The 24,540-nt window shown below is 48.0% G+C and overlaps 1 protein-coding gene across 3 annotated transcripts in view; it reads right to left on the bottom strand.

Moving 5' to 3' along the window:
• Window positions 1-13,524, bottom strand: part of CCDC169 (coiled-coil domain containing 169) — a 474,842-nt gene extending 461,318 nt beyond the window's left edge. For 2 of the 3 annotated variants that reach the window (XM_069640294.1, XM_069640295.1), the window contains exon 1: window positions 4,670-4,911. In XM_069640294.1, coding sequence (XP_069496395.1) covers window positions 4,670-4,896 — 227 coding nt within the window. In that variant the 5' untranslated portion in view covers window positions 4,897-4,911. Of the gene's footprint in view, window positions 1-4,669; window positions 4,912-13,278 lie in introns of those variants that run through there. The other variant, XM_069640296.1, reaches the window with a different exon arrangement.
• Window positions 13,525-24,540: the final 11,016 nt, after the last annotated feature.

The following is a 24,540-nucleotide window of genomic DNA, read 5'->3' as shown; positions in this document are numbered from 1 at the left end:
CAGTACAGACAGGAGACGTCATGTTTGCACAGCGTTTTATCATTCTGTGTTAGCCAAAACAAAAACAATCATACCGGTTCGCTTTCCAAATATAAACTAAACCTTTGTGATATTAATCTATACAGAGATTTATGTACAGAGTTAATTTGTCCATACACGGAAGAGCCATCGTATTTTCTGGGACGCCGCCTGCAAAACAGGAAGTACGGGCAAAGACAGTCATTGGCCTCCTGCGTACAACGCGATGACATCACCTATATTAATTTACAAAAACCGCAATGAAAGAAATAAAGTGTACCACTCCCCTCCCCGCCTCGATCCTTGTTACAAAGATGAGGCAAATGCAAGATCAACTACAATCTCCAATATAAACAATCTCCATTCTACTTTTCCGCACTGCCCTTCTCTCAGCATTCCATTCCTCATTAGAGAAGGGCACCTAACCCCAACAGTATTAGATCTATCACGAGCCCCAGGCACTGATGATACGAAAATACCGTTAATAAACGGTTACAGCAAATTAAACCAAACAACAAGTTAAAACTCCCTTATATTATGATAAAAAAAAACTTTTGTAAAGGAGCAGGGACAGGGAAATAAAATCACAGTATAGCACTTTCAAGAATTTTAGTAATTAAAAGAACATAAAGTTGAATTCAATGGATAACATTCCTGATCCTTTCTGGTCTCAGCCAACACTCAGCCTCAAAGGGAGCCTCAGTAGATTTAACTTCTCCTTCCAGGAATATCTTCAATATGGCAGGTTTGACCAAAATAGTTTTGATATGTCTCCCCTGGGCCAAGCTTTTTGCCAATTTGAATGTTTTTCTCAACTCCACAATCTCCTTTGGGTAATCCGGCTAGATTATGTGGATCCATTCAAAATGAGCTTTCCTTTTTCCCTTGCCAGACTCAAGATGTTCTCGTTCACACTCACTTTTGTTAATTTCAGAATGATTTGCCTGGGTTTACCATCTTCCATGTTCTTCCCAGCTCTGCATGCACAGTCCAAATCACCATCATTGAACACTTTCTTTCCCAATACCTCGGTCAGGATCCCTTCAACTCTTGTGACTAGATCCTTGCCCAGGTTAGGATTTTCTTTCACTCCTAGTATGCGCAAATTATGGATTCTCCTTTCTGCTTCCAGTCTTAAATTCTCTTTTTTCAGGTCTGAAACCTCAGAACTCAGCTTTCTATATGCTTTGTAACTTCCAGCAACTTCAGAAGCCAAGGATACATCTTCAGTCATTCTAGTTTCTAAGAGACCTACTTTGGATGACAGTTCATTCCGGGTAATTTTCATTTCCCCTACATCCTGTGAGACCTTCAGCAGCAGAGCAGAAATGTCATTAATTCCAGGACTGTCTTCCATATCACTTCCTTGTTTTGGTTTCTTATGAGTACGTTTCTCTGGTATCTCCATCTTCTTCTTCTGAAGGTTATTCGTATTCAATCCAGGTATTATTCAGCCATAGGCAAAGAGGGAGCAGGAGCAGCTGGCTTAAGCTGCTGCTCTGTTCACCAACATTCCAGGTTACGTGGCTTTCAGGAAAACAAACTGCCGGGAGCGGGAGGATACTTAATGCACCAAGCGCTGCTTTCTCTGGGAACTGAGCAAAAGCTCACGAAGAGGCTGCTTACTTTGTTCTTCACGATCAAGCAATGCTGTTCTGTTAAGAGGAATGCATGTGATGTGTAACACAAGTTGTTCAGTGGCAACGCTTAGAGTAAAAGGCGTAACATGGTCTGCGATATCAAGAGTGTAACAAATGCAGGAATCCAAGTGTACAGCTCCCGCAATGCAATGACATGATACGCAAAACATTAGGATTGGAAATGTGCTATCAAAGTGCCATGGAGTCACCCGATTATCCCATTACCAAATGCAAGAATAAGAAAACTTGAATGGCCCACAGTGCAAAGCCGGCCACTTGCAAGGCAACTGGCCTCTGATTTCTTCTCACATATTTAAAAGGTAGCTTTTATATTTTAGAAATCATGGTTATAGGAAACATTTAACAATCTGCAAAATGTGGGTAGGTTTACTGCATCAACTGAAGCCAGGTATTATGGGTTGTACACTTTATATGTTACACATTTCATGCATTTTTCTGTGATTTTCAAAATGCCTAGGGGCAACAGAGGATCTTGTTTGGATAGTTCAGACATGTCTCTTTTCAGACCCTCCATGAGACATGTCCATTATAATTCTCAGGGTCCTTTATCTTCAATAACTTTGTGCTTCTTTAAATTGTAAAACAGTGACAGATGAACCTCCAATTTAGAACTTCGGAAATCAGCCAGGTATTCACATTAATGAAGGGAGATCAATTATTCAAATTCAGAGGCTTCTTGCAAATACAGAGCTGTCCAACAGTACCTCCGACCGGCTCATCGACTCATTCATTACGTACAGGAGGTTTCCAGCATTTGATACAGGCAATCATCTGCTCTACTGAATTAAAATATGTCCCCTGCCTGGCTCCTGGGTAGAATGTGCTTGTTTTGTCAGCCCCCGTGGGCAGTCACAGCTCCCAAGGGATTATGAGCAATGTTTTTGGCTCTTTCCTTTTCCTTTATATCGATTTTTAGGAATTGGGCAGGGCAAACTGTAAATGCTGGCCTCCCTACTGGAGAAGGGGCACTACATGGACAAGTCATTCACTCCCACCTCTTCCTTCTGCAATAGGGGCAGAACGAGTAAATAGCCGGTGAGTAAAAGAAGATAAATACCATGAGTGCTTGTTATTGTTTCTGTAAATATCCCCAACACCATTGCTACAGAAAACATAGTTGTCCTCTTTATGAGACAATAAAATAAGTTGTGAGAACATCCGTAAATTGTAGTTCATTGGAGCGGTGCATTACCACTGCCAAATGTTTTCTAGTTCTCTCAACCTATTTCCATTTATTTTATTTTTTGCAAAGGTGCATTACCACAGATGTCCGCAGAATAAATCTCAATGTCATTACTTATGACTTATGAGGACATCTGTATGTTGTCAGTGATACTGCACCTCCCCAACCTCAATGTGATTTCTTATGAGGGCATCTGTACACCTCTCCAATAAAATATGCTGTGAGGCCATCTTCAGGCTGCAGTCCATTAGATAGGTACAGTAACACTGACGACATACAGGTCTCCTTGTGAGAAATCACATTGAGATTAAAACTACAATTAGGACAACTATGACCCAAGTCGTCTGCAATTATACATGCAACCAACAGATGTAATTTCCCACTTGCGCTGTTACACATTTCCCCCCCTTGTGCTGATCCCCCTTGCACTGACCCCCACATTGTGCTGACCCTCCTCCCCCCATTGTGCTGTTCCTCCTCCCTCCCTTGCGCTATCCCTTCTCCCCTTGTACTGTCCCTCACTCCTGGTGCGGTGTTCTTCTTGCCCTGTTGTTCCTTTGTGCCCTTGCACTGTCCCTCCCCCTTACCGTGTCCCTCCTTCACCCCTTGCGCTGCCCCTCCTTCCCCTTGGGCTATCCCTCCTCCCACTTATGCTTTGCTCCCCGCTTCCAATGTCACTCCTCTCCCCTTGCCCTGTCGCTCCTTCCCCCCTTTGCGCCATTGTTCCTTCCCGCCCTTTCGCTGTGGCTCCTTCTCCCGTGAACTGTCGCTCCTTCCCGCTCCAGCAATGTCCCCCTGTCCACCTTTGTGATGTTTCTCCGCCCTCTTTTTCTCTGTCACTCCTTCCTTCAAATGTTGTACAATGCGTCGAGCTTTCATCTATTGGATTTTTGTATTCTCCCTTGTGTTGTCCTTCATTTCTTATTTCTTCCTCCTATAGTGCTTCCCTCAAGCCCCGGCGCTGCCCTTCACTCCCCCCCCCCCATGCTGTCATTTCTTCCTCCCTGTGCTGCCATTCCTCATTCCATCTTTCCATGCTAAATGTAAAATTCAATAAACTACAAACGCCAAAACTATTGGCTTTGCCAATGCTTGTGTTTGAAGACATGAGTCATACCGGTTATAGCAAACCTGAGTTGGTGCTTTACAACTCATATGTATTAAAGCATGCCCTAGTGTAGCCATAAAAGAGAAATACACGGCATTGCGTTTTAGTTTTACCGTTTAAATTGTAAATCGCGTAACCGGGGTTCAAAACCCAGATTCCAACATTATGTGATCCTCAGCGAATCTCTTTATGTGACTGTGCCATTTTTCTGAACTACCAATACATTTTTCTGAACTACCAAAACAGGGATTATCCAGCAGGGAACCAGTTCACGTTCTAGAACAACATTCTCACTTAGTCCATATATTAATATAATATTAAACATTAACATTTTGCACACTGTTAAGTTGAATTCTCGGTTCTCGAAGCAAAAAAAGTTAAACAAATGATATATTGTAATGGTTAATGACATTACTACGGGGATTACTGTCAAATTCTTTCTGCAAACCAGCGCCCAGATGCCTACGGGTTCGGTGCGCTATACAAATGACGAATCAGTTTCCTTAAAACGCTGGCTCCTCAACAAATGCTGCATCAATCTAAAAGCGCGAATCTACTTCACGGATATATCCAAGCAGACGAGGACATAATATAAACAGCACTGGCATACAATAGCATGGAGGAGGTACACAACTGATCCGGGATCCCTGCATTCCCTGAGCAGGGTGAATAGTAGATTTCAGGGATTGGTTCACTCACTTCATGCGCCTCTCCTGCTGCAGCTCAAGTTTGAGCTGTTCTGTCGTAAAAGTGTTGAGATCCAACTCTCCAAACGCTTCCATTGCTCGAGACTCCCATTCTACTACTGCTGGCCCTGTTACAATTCCCACTCCGACATTTTGTTGACCACTGTTTCCATAGAAACTGCGGCAAGCCTTTAATAAAGTTTCTCGTAGATCACGCCCCGTCCCGAACATGCCAGCCATCTTGCAGCGAAGATTACTGCGTTTAAAATAAACGGAAGCTCTAAATGGTTCTCAGAAAACTCAATTAACATTAGATGCTCTGCTTAAAAGAGTGTTTACAATGTTTCTAATTATTTTGTTTTCTTTTGTTTCGATTGTCAAAAGATTTTCAAAAACAATGGGCTAAACTGCCCTTTTGCTATCCTGATCGGCTCCAGTTTTGAGAAACTATGCAGTACGATGGCAGCGGTGCTAGTCATTACAAGGACCAAGGTCCGCTTGCTTGGTGCCTAATTAGTCCATGAAACTCCTCCCTCTAGAGAAGGCTAATGCTCTGATTACTTACTGGTAATCTTCTTTACTCCTAGTCCTACTCTTCCTTGTCACATTACTTACCTCATGAGGCCCCTACCTCCGACACAGGACCTTCTTCTATTTCTTTTATTTCCTATAACTCCTCCCCTTAACCCACTGCATCTAGTTTAACATATCCAAGCTGGAGAATGCGACCTTCCCCTAGGGAGGGAGAGGAGGGGCATCAGTACTGTGACGAGGAAGAATAGGACTAGAGTAATGAAGATTACCAGTAAGTAATCCGAGCATTACCTCTACGCCCACTCTTCCTCTTCCCAGTACTTACCTCATGAGGCATACCATAGCAGCAACTAGGAGAGGTCCCAATGAGACACAGAGCCAGAAAAGTGCAGAACAAAAACTCACACCATTAAGAACCCCAAACTTACATCCCAACAAACAAAACCCCAACCCCAAAGTAACCATCCCCAGAGCGGGAGACAGTCAATCGAAAGAGGGCATGGCTCTCAACTCACACGTTTTTGGCGGGTGTCACCTGCCTTATGAACAGCTGCCTCCCCCGCCAAGCCTCCTGCACACCCATTTTTTTCAACGGGCCTCTCACCCGCCAAAACTAAAATCGGGTGCTTTCACCCGCCTTTGTTACACAAATGGTTGACAGCTATGAGAGGGTGACGAAAATGCTCTGATCCGCCCAGGTGGCCTCCCCCACAAATCTCCTGCAGAGAAAAACCCCTAGCACCCGCCCAGGAAGCAGCCAAACCCCTGGTAGAGTGACCCTGTGTGGGCAGGTACAGGCCGCCAGAAAAAACAGAGAAGCCATGGAGACAACAACACAGAGCCACTGGCTAATGGAAAACCACAGAGGCCTTACGATCCGCAGCAGCAGGCCAAAAGCAACCAAGCGACTACCAGACCGCCCAACAGGAGCAGTCAGAGCCAAATACACCAAAAAAATGCCTGCCGCACATCGCGGACCTTCGAGTGCCACACAGCAGACGGCGGACTCAGCCGAGCCATTTCCAAGTCTTTCCTAATTCAGGGCTTGAACTTGTGATTTGAACAAGGCAACCAGACACGCACGTGGATGCCAGAGAATTATATGCATTGAACACTCCTACAGAACACATTCTGAACAATGCACCCCCATCTACCACTGGAAGCACAGGAGTATCCACACAGCTTCCGGGGACAGGGAGACCTGCACATATAAGGCTCCAGAAGAAGATTGAGAATTACTATCAATCGAAACGTCAGTGTTCCCCGTGGCTTCCCACTGCAAAACCACTACCAAGGAACACACTGAACTTTCTTTATTCTTTAAACAGACGTCGGACCAGTCTCTCCCAGTCTAGGACCAGCCGTGGCTGGCCACTATTATTAGAACTACTTCTACACAGAAGTGAAAATAACCCATCTAGACTACTATATGGAAAGAATCCAATTGCAAATATAATATTGGACAGCATTGTAACTAAGAGGTTATATTTCGATATGAAGTAATATGACATATACCTCTAATCTCTTCTTTTGTTAAACATAAGCAGTTTCTGCATACTTTTTATGCAGACATGTGAAAAGTTGACTTAGAAAACTGTTTACCTCCTCTTTTGTTTATACAATACAGTTCTTTACCAGTTTTTGATTGAATCATGTAATGTTAAAATCTTGGTGCTTGACTGTGCTTTCCATGCTTTCTTCTTTTCCTATACATTTGAATCTAAATTTAATGTTTGTTTTTATAAAAATTTACAAGAAAAAGCCATTTAAGAAATAAAAATAAGGCTACCATAAAAAACCAAACATTGCTAATGGTTGTTTTCTCACCCCATGTTCGGGATCCCTGTACCTTTGCATGGGGCACCTAGGAAGGTTGAATCATCTACTGCCCCAAATTGTGTGCAGCATAAAAAACCCAGGGAGGACAGGACCACCCAATGTATATGCACATCAAAGGCAGGCCAAGCCACCCCTTCCCGCGATTTTGGGACCCAAAAACGCAGGGACAACCAGATCCTGAAAGGTGCGAAACCGAGACACAACCATAGGCAGTAACCTAGGAGCACACTGCAAAATCACAGATTCCGGAGGAACCCGCAAGAAAAGGGCGACACAACTGAGCCCCAATCCACCCCCCTCTCAGCCAACAGGCAAACGTGATAGCGATCAGTAAAAAAGTCAGTAGGGTAAGGAGTACGACAACAAATCAGAAAAAGGGCGCCAAAGGTGGCCCCGAAGGAACCTCAAGACCAAAGGTAGATCCCAAGGGGGAAGGCCCCTATAAGTACAAGGATGGCAAGAAGAGAGACCCCCAAAGCAACTTCCCCACCCGAAAAACCCCCTAAAGTGCAACAGGCCCTGGAGAATGGCACACAATCTCTCCAAGTGGACAAACGATGGCCCTCCTTCGGAGCCCACATCCCCTGGGCCGAGAGGACGCCCACCGTGGCCCCCACCTCTCTGCTGGCACCTGGAGAAAGAGGGGTCAAAGGAGGACGGACCAGGGACAGCTCCGCCTGGTGATACTGAACCCGCAAACACCACAGTGAGGAAGCCCACAGAGCCTGAGACACAGGGATCAAGGCCGCGTAAACCCGAGAATCCAGGAGCCAGTGGGAGAGTTGGTAAAATACCAGATTAAGATTAAGATTAAGATGTAGATTAAGACGCGCCCATGGAACAAGAAAGATGTAAGACACCATGGGCCCCTGAAGCATGATCAACAGGTGAGCCGTGACACATCACCTCCTGAGAACACTGCACAGAACCCCTCCTCCGGGACAGAAAATCCACCCCATCCATCAGCATATCTGAGCCCTAACAAAAACCAGATCCCAGGAAGGCTCAACAGGAGACAAACGCCAGTACACCAGAACCCCCCCAGTGCCCAGTAAACCAGCCAGAGATGAATCAGGATCGACCGCCGGAGGGCAACCTCGACCAACAACGCGTCCATGTAGGGAAATTTGAAGGTCCATCAAGCCAAGATGCACCACCAGGGGAGCCACGAGCCCGGGGGAACACCCTGGGAGCCAAGCGCAACCCAATGGGATCACTCAGAACTGAACACCAAGATCCCACTGTAAAGTGGAAGAACTACATCTCGCAGGGGTGGAGAGACACGTGGTAACAAGCAACCCGGAGAACCAGAGAAACCAACCAGACCCCGTGCACAACATCAGGAGAATGTCCTGCAAAGGACCCATCGTGAAGCGTTCCACCCGGACGAAGCAGTACAGAGCCACAAGTTCCAAGATGAGGCGAAAAACCGCCTGAAGGTTCGGGGACCAGAAACACCTGTGAGTAAAAACCCCCGATCATGCTGCGGAAAAGAAATGGCCATGAAAAACAGCCTTCAAAAGTAACTCGGTCAGAGCCGTTGCCATCGACAACTACTTGGACAGCGAGCAGGGAACAGCAGTACGAACCATGTAAACTCAAGTTCACCTGAGAACCCCTCCGGACAGCGTCTTCAGCCCAAGAATCCGAGCACTACTGGGCCCATATCGGAAAAACACTGCAAGCTAATCACCCAAAAAAGTTTGGAAGCTAAAGGGCAGCCGCCCACTGAGACCCCTCTGTTTTTCAATCCTGCAGACGCACATGCCTGCAGGCCGACACACCAGCAGCAAGGCCGAGCCACGCACTCCATCAAATGCCAGATCGGACAAAAGGACAACCTGCCGCAGCATGTCAGCCAACAGCGGGGCACAGTTAGAGCCACCGTCAAAGGCCACCTTACACCTCCTGAACCACTCAGCACATTCTCCGCAGTGTAGGAGCCATAGATATTCAGTCAGTCAGTCAACAAGTTTATTCGGATTCCGAAGGAAATCCATCAAACACAAAAACATCATACAAAAACAATTACATTCAATATTCCAAGAGATAACGGAATGCACCCCATCAAAAATCGTTGAGGAGGGAGATAAATAAAACTAGGAGCCCCATTATCATCAAGACGTCCCCCATTACAAGGGCCTGTCCCCCAAGGAACCTGACCCATGACGTCCCAAAGGGGTGAGGTTAGCACCGGACAGGGGGGAGGGTCTCAAAGTTAACCTCGGGGGGCACTCAGGGACTATTTGAGGATGACTACTAATTAGAATACCACTCCTGGGTGACCAACTAGACCCCCCACGTTGACCTAGGACCGCCCTTGCCACTCCCAAGTCCCAAAATGCAAGTTCCACAATGTCACCCTGCTGGTTGTCCACTCTTGGCATTCTGCGACATCCTGCCAAGGATTCCCTGGACACAAAAGAGCAGCCTCTTACGGACCGCAGCCAATGTAGACTTTTGTTGAGGAGGGCATCCCTAGACTCCTTCCTGTCCCTTGCCAACCTGGGTACGCCATGCAGGTACATGGTAGCTTGTCCGGTCCGGCCTAGGCCAGAGGGTGGAGGTAGCCTCTCTCTACGCCACGGGCCATAAGCTCTCCCCTCTCCAGGAGTGAGGCGTTTAGGGCCCGATTTACTTGGTGCAGTGTCCTCCCGAGATATAGATTTTTCCTTAGGTTGTGGCACCCCCATGGACACTCTAGGCTTAACACAAGTACTGGGGTTAATACCCTTGGCTGCTTGTAGATTCCCAAGCACCAAGCTAGCGCAAGGTTCAGTGAACGTGGGTGACATAGGGGCCTGTTCCTGATGGTGTGCCAGGGGGTGAGCCATGAGTGAGACGATGGGCCCTTTGCGAGCTATTGGAATGGTACAGGGCTCCCCCTCACACAGCTTTTCCCCCTGCATTCCTATGAGGACTGAGAGCAGATTTTTAATAACTGCCAACTCAGCCAACACTTGGATGCATACACAATTGCACACCCTGGCTGTAGAATCACCCCCAATTGGGGGGTCGGTGGCTTGTTTTATAGCGGTATTGGGGTCATCAGGTTGTTGCTTTGGAGCCCCGAGTAAGGATGGATGAGAAAGCGAGCTGACTGAAGGGCTTAACGATGACATAAAATCGCTCCAGAGACTGCTATGATCAGAGGATAGATTCAGCGGGGGTGTGACAATAGGCGAACTGCAAGGATGCAAGCAGCCCTCGTTGAGTGAGCAGTCAGGGGTGGAGCTGGACAGGCCCACCTCTGTGCAAGAGCCAGGGTTAGAGCAAGGGACTGGGATAGGGACCATGCTGAGGGTTCCGGGGGTAGGATTTGGTAGAGGACAGCTGCTTTCCAATGTTACAGGCCCGGCCACTTCCCACTCTTGTTCCCCCTCTTGCTCTTGCTCGAAACAGGGTTGGTCGGATACAGGAATCCCAAGTAAGACACTGGGTATCGTGGGGAACTGGGGTGTAGAGAGCTCGACCTCATCGGAATTCAAGGGGGCCGAGTTGGGGGGTTTGACTGTATGGCCCTGTTGGCGCTGTCTCCTGACAACCAGTATCTTGCGAGCCGATTTAGGACCGTTGACATGGGGAGCAGACGTGAGGCAAGGGGGGGGGAGGAGAAGGGGCAAAACAGAGGGAACTTTCCTTGGCTCAGCATGAGACTTCAAGGACCTTAGAGACTTTAGGAGAGTCATGGTCGACGATCTCAGTCCCCCCTTGGCAGCAGTTAGATTTGGGGTTGCTTGATGGCTGTCTCTTAGGTGTCTCTTAAGAGGTCCCTCCAGGGACAGACAACGTTCTCCACGGACCACCAACACCCCGCGCCCTTGACCCGCGTAAGAATCTTGTTGGGGGCTAGTTGAGGGCTTGTGGGCTTGGCTGTTACAGGGGACCTCAGGTACTCCAAAGGAAGGTTGGCAGGAATAATGATGGCTGGCTTTTGCTGGCTTTTGCTCACCTTGAAGACCCACGGAGCAGTCCAGGACGTTATGGGCCGATCAGTCTGGTCCCCCACGGATCCGCGAACACCCTGCGGGCCGCAAACACCCTGCGGGCCGCAAACACCCTGCGGGCCGCAAACACCCTGCGGGCCGCAAACACCCGCGCCCTTTCACCCGCGGGCTTCACCCTGGCGGGTGCGGGAGGCGAGCAAAAGTAGTGGAGGGGGCGTGGCTTCAGTATGGAGGCCCTCCTGGGCCAAGCGAAACACCCTGCGGGCCGCAAACACCCGCGCCCTTTCACCCGCGGGCTTCACCCTGGCGGGTGCGGGAGGCGAGCAAAAGTAGTGGAGGGGGCGTGGCTTCAGTATGGAGGCCCTCCTGGGCCAAGCGAAACACCCTGCGGGCCGCAAACACCCACGCCCTTTCACCCGCGGGCTTCACCCTGGCGGGTGCGGGAGGCGAGCAAAAGTAGTGGAGGGGGCGTGGCTTCAGTATTGAGGCCCTCCTGGGCCAAGCGAAACACCCTGCGGGCCGCAAACACCCGCGCCCTTTCACCCGCGGGCTTCACCCTGGCGGGTGCGGGAGGCGAGCAAAAGTAGTGGAGGGGGCGTGGCTTCAGTATGGAGGCCCTCCTGGGCCAAGCGAAACACCCTGCGGGCCGCAAACACCTGCGCCCTTTCACCCGCGGGCTTCACCCTGGCGGGTGCGGGAGGCGAGCAAAAGTAGTGGAGGGGGCGTGGCTTCAGTATGGAGGCCCTCCTGGGCCAAGCGAAACACCCTGCGGGCCGCAAACACCCACGCCCTTTCACCCGCGGGCTTTCACCCTGGCGGGTGCGGGAGGCGAGCAAAAGTAGTGGAGGGGGCGTGGCTTCAGTATGGAGGCCCTCCTGGGCCAAGCGAAACACCCTGCGGGCCGCAAACACCCGCGCCCTTTCACCCGCGGGCTTCCATAGATATTCGCCCGAGGGCCAGATGTGCACCAGCACAAACCCAATTCAGTCTGAATTCCACCTTACGGTCCACCAGGTCCCGGACAGCTGCCTCCTCGGCTGACCCAGAGGAGCGACCCACCAGACTTTGATGACATCATTGATAGTAAAGAACCAAAACAGGAATGGAACTGTGACCCCAGAGGGGGACATAGTAGGAAGGAAGGCAGCAACTTGCAACACAGCATTCCAGGGCTGCAGTCATGCCGGTAGACAGCCAATTGAGTCAAAAACAGAGATCAGATTAGCTGCAACAGACATCCGGTAGGAAAAGGAAAAGTGTGCTCTAATTTCACAAAAACAGGTCCAGAATGGTGAAAAACGGTTGCAAAAAGTAGAGGAGCTGTGAACAGCAAAAAACAAAGCAGCAAAAAATCAGCACCCGACGATCCCTGCTCACTTTGACCACTGCACCCCCCTTTTCTTTCCATGTCCTTCCCGGACAAGGAACATATAGCCGACATTTTCTTCCACCTTTTGCGAAGATCAGGAGAGGAGGAAGATGAGGAAGAGGAAAAAGTGCAAAGAGCCTGAGCTCAGCAGTTCGCTGGCCCATGGCACAAGCAGCCCAAAACACAGCAAAAACAGAAATGGCAGCAACACATGTACGTCCATTAAACTCCAGGAGAGAACAAACACCCAATTCCCCCGGCAATGGGCCGTCACTGACGTCATACAACTCCAGGCCCACCGGAGCACACCACAACAACAACAACCCACCTCCCCATCCCCCTGGAGGAGGGGCCAACCCACCCTCGGAAGGCACAAACACCAGCTGTAGTCCACCGGGTCCTGCAGCGTTCCGGAGACAACAGAATTTGCCCCCACTTCTTCATATGAAAGGAAAAAGGACAGGGCAAGGAGCCCTAGTGCAGCAGAGCGCTCACCCAAGGTGTGCAGTAACAACAAACAGGCACGCCACTAGCTGAGTTTAAAATATTTACCTCCACCTCAATCAGCCATTTTACTTTCACATTCCTGAGAAGTGACCAGCATGTTGTAGCTGGGGCACCCACGTGCCACCTGTTGAGCTATCAGGATCCCCCCATCAACATCAACTGCAGGCCAGGAGAAAACCCAACAACAGGGGAAACAAACAATCCACCCCATGGGAATGGGCCGTTAGATTCAGCGTTCCCCTCAAGACAGAGAAACATGAACATGCAAAACTCCCCTGCCCCTGTAAGGTTCACCAAACAGCCGTAATGCCGTAACAAACACAACGCCGAGTCCCACGGGGCCTACTGGAATGGAAAAGGTGTGCAAATATTCCCCAATCAGCCCCCAGGGGCATACATGGGTCCAACAGCCTCCCATCTCCTTACCGCAGCCCTGGGCCCTGCATGGCCCAGGCTTTGATACCTCCATGCCGGTTTTGGGCCAGGCAAAAAACTGGGAAAGGCTTCCTGCTCAACCGGGACCCAAGCCCTGCAGGGGGCCCGGGAGCACTCCTCACCTGGAGGAAACCGAGGCCCCGCCACACAGCCCCCACAAGCGGGCCAGTAACTGTAGCTCCCCAGAGCCCCGGGCCCAGAACAGTCCAACCTGCTGGAGGCAGGAACAATTAAACTGGATGCCGTGGGTTAAGGGGAGGAGTTATAGGAAATAAAAGAAATAGAAGAAGGTCCTGTGTTGGAGGCAGGGGCCTCATGAGGTAAGTACTGGCACGAGGAACACTTGTCCCCGCAGGTCGCATAAGTGTTTAACAGCCTTGCGCCGCATTAGGCAGCGTTATACCCGTAATAGTGACGAAGCACTTCAATCGTCAAAACATTTTTACCCTTCTTTTGGAAAGAGGCACTACGAAACAGAAGCATGTGTGGTTTAGCTTAGTTGCATAGGTTGATTAAAGTCAGTGGTGCAACACAGGGGTGCAACGAATCCTACATTGGGGGGGCTAAGTGGTGATGGGAGGAGAAAATAGGGGAGGCAAACTTGGAGGCTCAGCCCACACTGTTCCACCCCTTCACCCCCTGGTCTGGTGTGGGGGACAGACTATCAAATAGTATATTTTAAAGCAATATGCAGAAAGGCATGGAAGTCTTTTTTGAAAGTAGCAGTTTTAAAGTTTTACTGCGTTTGTTCAAGTACATTTTTCTGAACAAACACAGTAAAACTTTAATACTGCCAGTTTTGGGAAAGGCTTCCCTTATCTCTGCCTAACAAAATACAAGTGCGCACATCCAGGGGTGCACCTACGCTAAAATTTAGGTGGGGGCTAACCCTTCAAATGTTCGGAGCGGTACTAACTTCAGACACAGTGGAGGAGTGGCAAACTTACTTGTGTTCGGGCATCTAACTTCTTTACTCATTGTAATGAGACTGTTCTAGTGCAGCTTCAATAGTACAATCAGTTAACTCTCTCCTTTAAGTCTGAAAACACCCACTCCACTTCTTGCAGATCCTGAAGGTCCAAGAAAGTGTGAAAATGGCAGATGGTGTGCAATGAAAGACTCAATATCATAGCATAACAGGACATAGCAGAGTCTGGAGCAGTACTCTGGACAGCCCAGGCAACTTCAATGGCTGGGAGCAACAGGGAAGAAAATGTAATGTTGGTTCTACCACAGTTAGCCCACTATACTAGAATCTCTGGTACACTGACTGGCTGGTGAGACTGTCTGCCTGTCAAATCAAGTGATACGAGACTTGGGGAGGGACAATGCAGCAATAATGCAATTCTATGTGACAATATTGGAGCTACTAGCAAGAGCACCAGGGTACACCAATTTGTCCCTACACTTATTAAAGCGGTCCTATTTTAAAGGTGTAAACATAATCTCTTATAAGCGCTCCAATTTTTGCAGTTGAAGTCAGGGTGAGATTACATTATTTGCCTGGGATCACACACTTACGCTAAACAGCGAATCAGGGATTTTAACCAACTCTGCCATTTGGGCATGGCTATTTAAGTTTTGGGTGTCAAGGCCTACAATAATAATGTCCTATAGAGTTTACTTGCAAAATACACAAATGGCATAGTAAAGCATCATGACAACATGTAAATCCTTATAGCAGCATGTTGAGCCAAAATAATATCAGTGTACCTTTTATTTTCCAAATCCTGAATGGAAAACTATAAGATGCAAAAGGCAAACTATCTATGTACCCACTTTCTTTTCAGCGCTTTAAGACACACAATAAAAGAAGCTGTGTAATAAAATCACTTAGGTTTGGAGATTCGTCACAAACCTCCAGCGTGTTATGTATGGTTTTAAGAACACTCAACTAACAACAACAAACCAAACTTTACTTTTTAGCATATCATGCTATTATTATGGGTATGAACACATTTTCAAAGGGTGCTTTAATTGTGTTGCGCGCTTAACTGGCACAGATTTGCAAGGTGACTGGTGGTCTTTCAGTTGGAAATTCACCATCATGCATAAGAAAAGCTATGCTGCTGATGACAAAAGAAACGTGTTGTCAAGTTTATTATGGCACTGTGTGTCTCAGGGGGCTGTGACTCGGGGAAACACGCAGTGCTTGATCATCCGAGCCGAGCAGATTTCAGATTTGCCTCGGAAGAAACAAAATGCACCCAGGACCATGTTTCTGATCCTTTGAATTTTTAAAGGGTCAGCAAGGAAGCCCCACCCCTCAGCTTACATTTCAGGGGTGGGGGACTTCAGCCCGGTCAGTTCAATGACGTTACGCGCCTGGCGCAACAAAACTGAGCTAACCGGCCTTCAGCTCCCCAGAATTTTTTGGGGCTATGTTGACTCAACCTGGCTGTCCTGCTGATCCTGACAGAAAAGGACACAGATGTTAAATGGTGCCTGCAATTAGTAACCTAAAGCATTTAATTGGTAGCAAAGTTTTGTTATGCAACCACAGGCTGCCAAGACACTACCTGTGGTAGGCCTACTAATAAACTTCAGGCGCAATAAAAAGATTTGATGCTGCAAACTGCCAACCTGATTTATTAACTGCCAACTGCCGGCAACTCCCTTCCCTGTCCTCGCCCCCATGGCCCAGCCCTCCGCAGGCTTTAGTCTCTCCACCACACCCTCGTAGCAGCCTGGTGGGTCCACCACACCTTCCCCCTCCTTAAAGTCACACGTACCTCCTCAATCAGGCGATGTGTTCTTCGAATCACCCTTCCATGTCGCCCCTGTGCCTCTTCGTCGCTCCCTCCTGCCACGGGACCCTCAACACTGTCTCCTTCCTCTGCCTTCGGACCGTCATATGTTGACTCCGATCCTCCTTCTCCCTCAGCCCAGAGGAAGTGGCAAAAGTGTGATGCATTACTGGTTATCTCGCGATCCCCATCAGAGGCTTTGATCATGGGGCTGTTGACCGTCACAACCAGAACAGGCATGGGAGGAAACAAGTGTCTGTTTTCCTCAATTGTTGGACCAGTACTTTGTCTCCTATTTCAAAGTCTCTCAAGCGGATACCCCTTTTTGCATCTCTGTATTCCATAGCAGCCAGCTTGTTCTATAGATCTCTTTGCCGCACCTCTACGCCGCCTTCCAGTGGCGCCCTGCACCCACGGGCAACCGCCCTGGTATCTGGCGGCCTTTCATCAAATCTGATGCGGGGTCAATCAGTATTGTCTTAAAATCTTGCATATTGCTTGTTGAACCGGGACTCGCTTGAATTCTGCTTTCTGTACAGTTTGCTTCAGCGTTGCCTTGAATCTCTTCACCATACTGTTTGCTTGATGCCACAAGAACCTGAACCTTCCTGTGAGGGAACCCCTGATGCTCTGCAAACTTCTTGAACTCAAGCCCGTTGAACGGGGGCCCATTGTCTTACTTTACTATGCGTTGGATACCCCCTCACTAAACATCTCATCCAACGCTGGAGCTGTACACGCAAAGCTGGTCGCCGGTATCACTCTTGCAAGAGGGAACCGTGAGCATTCATCTATTGCCACCAAGATGTAGGACCCACTGGGCAGAGGCACAAAGAAATCTACTGCCACTGTGTGGCACACCTCTGCGGGCAGCTCCATCCCTATGAGCAGCATCAGGGGCTCTGCTTTTTCAGCAATCTGGCACGCCTCACACTGGTGGGTCTTGCACTGCACCACTTCATCAATACGTGGAAGCCCTGCGCATTGCCTCAGAAGTCTTTTGGTGTTACCAATGCCTCTGTGTGCTTCAAGTGCAACTTTGACACACTTCTCTCTGACCTGTTTCGGCACTACCACCGTTGTGCCTCTCATGAGAAGGCCATCGCCTCTAACAGCCAGCTCCACCTTGATTGTTTCTTGAAATGTAGTCAGCCGGATTGAAATGCTACCCAGGCCTGTGGACTATCGAGTGATGAAACTCTTGCAAATGCATCCCCCACCTTTCAATTCGTGGTGGGTCATGCAGGATCTGGGTTTTCCAAAAATAGATAGCTGGGCCTGGTGGTCCGTTACCAGTGTAAAGTGTTTGCCAGCCAGGAAATGGTGAAAGTGTTCACACGCCCACACAACAGTGAGGCCCTCTTTTTCTGCTTGAGAATATGCCTTTTCCACTGGTGACAACATCCGGCTGCCATATGCTACCACGATGATGGGGTCCGAGCGGCGAGAGCTTTTCTGAGCTAGGATGGCTCCCAACCCCACCGGGTTGGCGTCCACCACCAGTTCTGTTTCTTTTGTGGGGTCAAAGTAGGCCAGCCTGTATTAATGCCTTTTTGATGGCCCCAAATGTGGTGTGGCACTCCAACGACCATACGAATGGTGCATCCTGATTAAGTTGATTGAGAAGTGGCTTTGTGACAGTAGCATATTGCGGGATGTAGCAGGAGCAGTACTTTGCCATAACCAGGAATGAGTAGAGCTATAAGACGTTGGTGGGGCCTGCTAGCTGTCGAATGGTGCAGACTTTCTCAGGGTCGGGCTTCATCCCTTGTCTGGACAACAAGTGCCCAAAGAATTTCAATTGCTCCTGGTTGACCGTGCATTTGTCCAAACTGAGGGTGAGGCCAGCATTCTATTCACTAGCGCCTGGTAAACCTGCGTGAGAGCTTGGTCGTGCTCCTCCTGCATGCGTTCGAAGACCAGAATGTCATCCCTGTAGTTGAATGATTGTCTGATGGGGAGCAAGATGTGCTTGACGGTTTCCTGGAAGATCTTGGCAGCAGAGGAGATGCCAAAATTCAATTGTTTGTACTGAAACAAACCCTGGTGGGTGGCAAAGGCATGGGCGTAATTATAGGGGAGGACAGGGGGTTTTGTGCCCCCCCCAACTTCTGTGGCATGCCTTTTTGTCCCCCCCATCTTTTGGAGGGAGGGAAGGGGGAGGCTGCAATCATCAATTACGTAATTGGACAGCGGGAGCCCGGCTGGGGTGCTCAGCAAGGCTTGCGCTGTCCAATTACATAATGCAGAGATGCCTGGCAGCCGTGCTGCAACACATTCAGGGCTGGGATGCCCTGCATCGCTCAGTCCCTCACCCTGGCTGGCATGACTCAAAGTCAGCAGCCAGGGTGCTGAACTGGGTGCTGCAGGGCCTGGCGCCTGTGCTGTCACGCTAGCAGCAGCACTTCCGGGGGACAGCAGCACAGAGCATTTCTTTCCGGCTTCGTGTGACACAGAGACAGGAACTAGGAAGCTCAGTCAGCTTCCTGATTTCTGTCTGGATGCGCGTGAGTACGAAGAGGTTCGGTCGATGTAAAATGAGACGTGGCCTGGGTGGCATTTGAAAGCAGAGCAGGGGTACTTTTTGAAAAACAAAATAATTTTTAGTTGTGTTTGTGTATGTTTGTTGGGGAGCTCTGTCCAAGCCCTCTGAGGCAAAATACATGCAAACTTCCAAATTAGCATATGGATTGCACCAACAGAAATGACTTCACAGAAAAGGACATTGCAAGGCGCATCATCGGTCTTTGATACTTGGAGGCACCATGGAAGTGACTGTAGAATTTGCCATAAGTAAGCCAAGTGGCAAATAACTGTGGTGCACAATACCTACATTGCACTATTGTTATATGTGGAGCAACTCTATAGTCATTAGGCTTTTCTATTATAATAGCATGATACATTAACATAAGCTTTGAAGTGAATCGGAATCACTTACAGAGCTGCAGATAAGGTACAATGTGATTAAATAATTTGCTCAGGATCACACACTTGGTTAAATGGTGAAACTGGGACAATTTAAGCGACTGTGCACATCTTTCCAGGCTTAGTTGATATATATTTATTAAGGTTTTGCTTAACATTTCATGTGCTTGTTATTTATATAATACATATAACATATCATTATTTATAGCAATGCATTGGAAGCAAACCACATTACATAATAAACCCGCCTTTTATAGTAAACTAACCATACACTATATACATTGTCATAGAAATATGTTGAGCAATGGGAGTATGGCTTTAGTTTAATTCTCCCCGTTCTGCATGCAAAATCACAATAGCATCATGCAGATTAATGTGATTAATGTGAGCCTAACAAATCCTCCTTGGGATTTAAAGCCATAGTCATTATTTCATAAAGCATGCAACATTATGCATCCTTCTCTCTTCTGATCACTCCCTCCCATTCACATTTCTAAAGGGACAAAAGTCCCTGCTAATAGTAACCCCCTCCTTCCCATCAGTGCCTAATGGCTCACATTGTAATGCTCTGTTGATACAGAGCAACGTGAGGACCCTATGCTGGCCGGAGCTCCTTGGGACATTTTCCTGGCAGCGGGACACCTCTACCATTCGGAACAGGTAAGGTGTCCTGCTGCCAGGACAATGAGCGTGCTGAGAAGGAATTGCTCAGCACACATTGTCCTGCCAGCAGGACACTTTTGCATTTGGGCACCCTCTCTGAAGTGCTGAATAGGAGATGTTTGCCAATGACAAATGTCCCAGTCTGGCTCTTAAAAGAGCTAAGGGGGGCAGCTTGACCACCCCCTTGTGACTCTCCCGCTCAGTAATCCACTGCTTGGAGCCATTTGCACACAGGAAAACATACCTTAATTTGAATCAGTCAGAATCTTGTAGAAATAAATCTATCAGCACGTAGACATGTAGGTGCTGTGCAGAACCCAAGTTTGGAGATATATGGCATTTAAAGATCTATACCAATTATTCTTGGTCACCCACTGCACTGCATTAACCAATGGTTTCTGCCTTTGAATCAAAGGAAAAATGAGGCAAATTGCTGACATTCCAGTGAATTTGGTCCTTTCGGCCATGGCTTTATAGTTCAGCTAGGTCAAGTCAATGTAGCCCAAAATTTCAGGTACCGGGGGGGATAAAGTCTGGTCTGCCCAATGGTTGCACCACTCGTGCTGTGTGTCAATATGAGACTGCCCAACACTGCTATTGAAAGAGAACGCCACCGGGGCAGAGTATCGAGGACATGAACCATGCAACCAATGCTGAGGAAGCGGGGACAGCTCTGCAACCGCTGAAGCCAAAAATACAGAACATGGCTGAGGGGGCACCCCTGCAACCACTGCTCTTCATGTACAGTATCTTCGGTAAACTAATGGTGGTGACCAAATTCGGTCAAATCTACCATTCAACCAAATTTCTTTTAACAATTTGGCTGAAACAATCCCTCAGAGCCACCATCCACCCTACCTTCACCCTATCCCTTTCCTTCAGTTATCATGTCCCCCCCAACATTTTCAGCAAAGTTACTCCACTGGGCAAAGGTTGTGATGGGCAGAGATTGTGGATGAAGGGGCAACTGGTGGTATCATTGGTTTAAGTCCAGCTTTGTAAACCGCACAGCCCTGTTTAGTCTAACAATCATGTCCTCGATACTCTGCCCCGGTGGCGTTCTCTTTCAATAGCAGTGTTGGGCAGTCTCATATTGACACACAGCCCGAGTCATCCCCCTTCTTTGGGTACTACATCTACTGGTGATATCCACACAGTGGGCCCAGTAGCCGGCTCAATAATGTCCCTCAGCAATCTTTGTATTTCCTCCTCCACCTTTCCTTGTAGCTTGTAGATGGAAACCCACTCTTCTGGCATGCTGGGGATGGGCTGGATATTTTCTGTGATGTGAAGCTTGACTGGGGGCCCTCAGAATTTCCCTAGGTCGATAGCGATGTGGGGCAATATGCGTTGAATGTGCGGTTTGGTTCTGAGCGGGGTCACTCGGGCTTCCTGCACACCTGTGGTCATGTTGCACGTTAGATGGATGAGCGCCAACCTTGTCGCTGAGGCAAAACTAAGGAGGCATCAGCTGACCTTGTGCATCTGGAGGGCATAGATGGTGGCCATCAGCGTAGTGTCCGGGTGACGGAGGCAGCACTCAAACCACCCAATACACGGTAGGGGTTCCAATGCGCCCCATTGAAAAATTCAGACTATGGATTGCAGCAGTCTTGGGAGCAGTGCTCATTTGCAGAAATTATGTTTGTGATATTTACTGTAGCCCCATTATTGATGACAAACTCTACTTCTTGCTGGCATATGGTGAGACAGATTTTTGGAGAGGGGGTATCCTGTGACTCATCCATCATGAGTCATACATATTCGACATGGGTGATGTTAGCACGGTTCACTCCCACCTCGCTGTCCTGGGATGCTTGTGGATAGCCCTCACTGTCGATTGCTTTCACAAACTGGCATTGGTCTTCCCTTGCTTCCCCTCAACCAGACGGGGCTATCCGAGTGCTCGTGCACACGGACTGGAAGTGCCCAATTCGTTTACATTTGTTGCAGGATTGAGTAAGGGCTGGGCACTGGTCTCTGTGCGCAACAGAGATGCTGCAACAATAGTACAGGCACCCCTCTCTGCTGCCGGATCCTCTACAATCACTCCCAGCTCAGTTCCCTGTAGCCAGTCTCTCCTTCGGCACCCCTTGCGTTGGGTGTACCGGTAGGACTGTGGTAGCAGCAATCACACGTCCGCTAGTCTTTGGTCACTTGCATGTCCACTCTCTCATAGATCCTTGCTAGATCCAACAGCTCAGACAGGGACAAAGGTTTCTTGAGTAGATGTTTTCTCAGTCCCGATGAGGTGCACCCTTCGATCACTCTCAATCTGATGGCTTCCTCCTCGGAAAATTGGTAGAACTGGCAATGTCTGGCCTGTTTCTGTAAGCTTAAAACATACTTGTTAACTTTTTCGTGGGGCAGTTGGCTGTACAGGTTGAATGTGTAGCGTTTGTTAGGGAGAATTCTCACACACGTGCAAGATTCCCTTTACCTTAGAGCCCTCCAGCTCTTTTGCTATATTTCGGGACTTTGAACTTTTCATTTTCAGTGTGTTTTACTTTTGTGTTCTTTGGATAAGGAGTTTTAAAACAACTCAATAGGCATCATCTTTTTCTGTGTGTCACACAGCACCTTCAGTGCAGTAGCACAGGGATGTCTTTCAGACTTCCCATGGTTTAAATACCTTCTCTGGGACTGACTACTGTCTCCCAGAGCATGTAAAGTTAAATTGACTTTACTAGTCTCTTTAAATTTACAGACCCAGCACACACTATCTTCCTATAGAGTGCTGTAGAGGTTGCCTAGCATCCCCTGAGTCAAAACACTCATGTAACAGTCACATGTTACCTTTTCCTACTTGAAATGGCTGGTGGCAGTGGTTTAGATCAAACTACCATGATTTTTCTCTACCACGAACAACGGTAGCTAAAAATCAGGTCAGCCATGTTTTTCAATATGGCGCCCAAGACCTATCTGTAAAAACAGACTCCGGTCAGCTTTTTTTTGCTGTTTATTTTTGGAAAGGTCCTTTGAAGCCCTCCTCTGGCGCCTCAGTGTCTGGGGTGGACAGGATGTGAGGGAGGTGCTCAGAACTCCCTGTGCTTAGTCTCCTAGGAGACTGTAGTGATACACGAAATTGCAACCTTGCCAAACAGGGCTTTAGATGACAGCATTAGCCGCTGAAAGCCAATAGTGTATTCAAAGTATGTGCTAAAAATGCTGACAGTAGTCTGTTGTAGCACTTCCATTATGCAGTAGTGAGCTACAAGGAATATGCAGGCCTAGTATGAGATAGGTCAAATTAAACATTGTTGATAGACAGGCAGGGAGGGCCCCTAGCCATGTAGCTAATAGGTTTTTGGAGTGTTTGGAACATCATGGCACCTATATAGCGCTTAGATAGCCAGTCTTAAGCGCTATAAACACTAAGCTATGAGTGCATGCCTTTTAGAGCTTGCAGATGGGGTTAATACATCCCTGCTTCCCTTAGAATATTCAGCCTCACTAACGTTAGCCCTGGCCCCAAGCTAATCTTCCTTTTCTCTGGGAAGGTACTGATAAGACATTCCTCAGCCAGCGCAGATGGGAACAAGGGAGGGGGTAGGAGCGAGCAGGGAGCATCTCAGAGAGAGCTGGGTTTTTTCCATGAGCCAGTTGCACAGGGAAAGTTCTGGAACTGTGCGTCATGGTGACTGACAGCAAGAAGTTATAAAATATCCATGCACACATGGATCAGGGGGAGATCGCCTGTGGACTTGATTCGTGCAGAAACAGGTGCCCGGCATTGGCTCATACGGTGTCCTTCAGCATTGTCCTCTGAGCGGGGCTTGTTTACAGCTAGTTTATGAGGGCCCAAGGTCTCCCCAGTGCTGATTAAAGGGACGTAAGACTGTGTTTCTCTATGTTTCTCTATATTTCTCTATGTTTCTCTATGTTTATCTAAGTTCCATGTTTCACTATATTTTGCATTGCTCTAAGTGTTATGCTTTCTAATATTCTGTAACTTGAATCCCAAATGTATATGAAATTCACTGCTTAGAATAAATATGCTAATAACACTTTGAGGGTGTCATTTGTCACTTGCATGAGATCACTGCTCAGCACAATAGAACCTGTATTTTGGGCTGAATTGGGTATTTTTGCTCTCAAAGGGCTGGCCCCGAGGAAGATTTTGCCCAATATCAAGACATTTGGTGGCAGCTTTGTGGGATTGTGAAGAGCAGTGCCATGCTGACATGACAAATGGTGTGAGAGAACACAGTGTAGAGTGGGGAGCAGGCTGTCGCATTTCCTTGATGGTCTCACTGCAGCTCTGAGACTTCAAAAGGCAGCAATGTTGTGTCGGCTTGCCGTGGCCGATAGCTTGTGTGGTTAAGACTCCCTTCATGGGATTGGTGCCAGGGAGTACAAGGCAATAAACGAGCGGGAAATGGCTTTGTTTAAAGCACTCCGATGAATGGTTAAGAAAGATGTATGCTCAATTAGAAAAGAATTTTATCATGTGGTTTCCCAAGTTTAAAGTTGTAATTTGGAATGCATAGTGAGACGGAGTTCTCATCTCTATTCTGTCATGAGGGCAGGGAAAAAAAAATAATAATTGCAGGGATTTGACATGCAAATTGTGAATAGTGATTTAACCATTGACTCAGCCCCAGTGTGCTAGCGAGTGGGGGCTGTAATGTTCGGAGGCGAAGGTTCGTCTTTTTTTTGATGTATGCTTTTGAAGGGTTGGCATTCCTGAATAATGAGGAAGGGGAATGAGCCATGCTTAGGAGAATGAGTAACATCTGTGCTGAGAGCCTAAAGAGTTTTTTTTTCTTTCTTTTGGCAACTGTAAAATTCCATGTGCTAATGGTGGCAAATTCTGTTTAAAGGAAACACACTAAAATGGTTATATTGCATTTTAGGCTGTGCCATGCTTTTATTGGGTGAGAGACTCACTTAAAAGGAAAGTGAGTGAATGTTATTT

This window comes from Ambystoma mexicanum, chromosome 7q (assembly GCF_040938575.1).
Source record: "Ambystoma mexicanum isolate Mex_15411 chromosome 7q, UKY_AmexF1_1, whole genome shotgun sequence".
In the NCBI taxonomy this organism is placed as follows: Eukaryota; Metazoa; Chordata; class Amphibia; order Caudata; family Ambystomatidae; genus Ambystoma; species Ambystoma mexicanum.
This window is presented reverse-complemented; position numbering and strand designations above follow the sequence as displayed.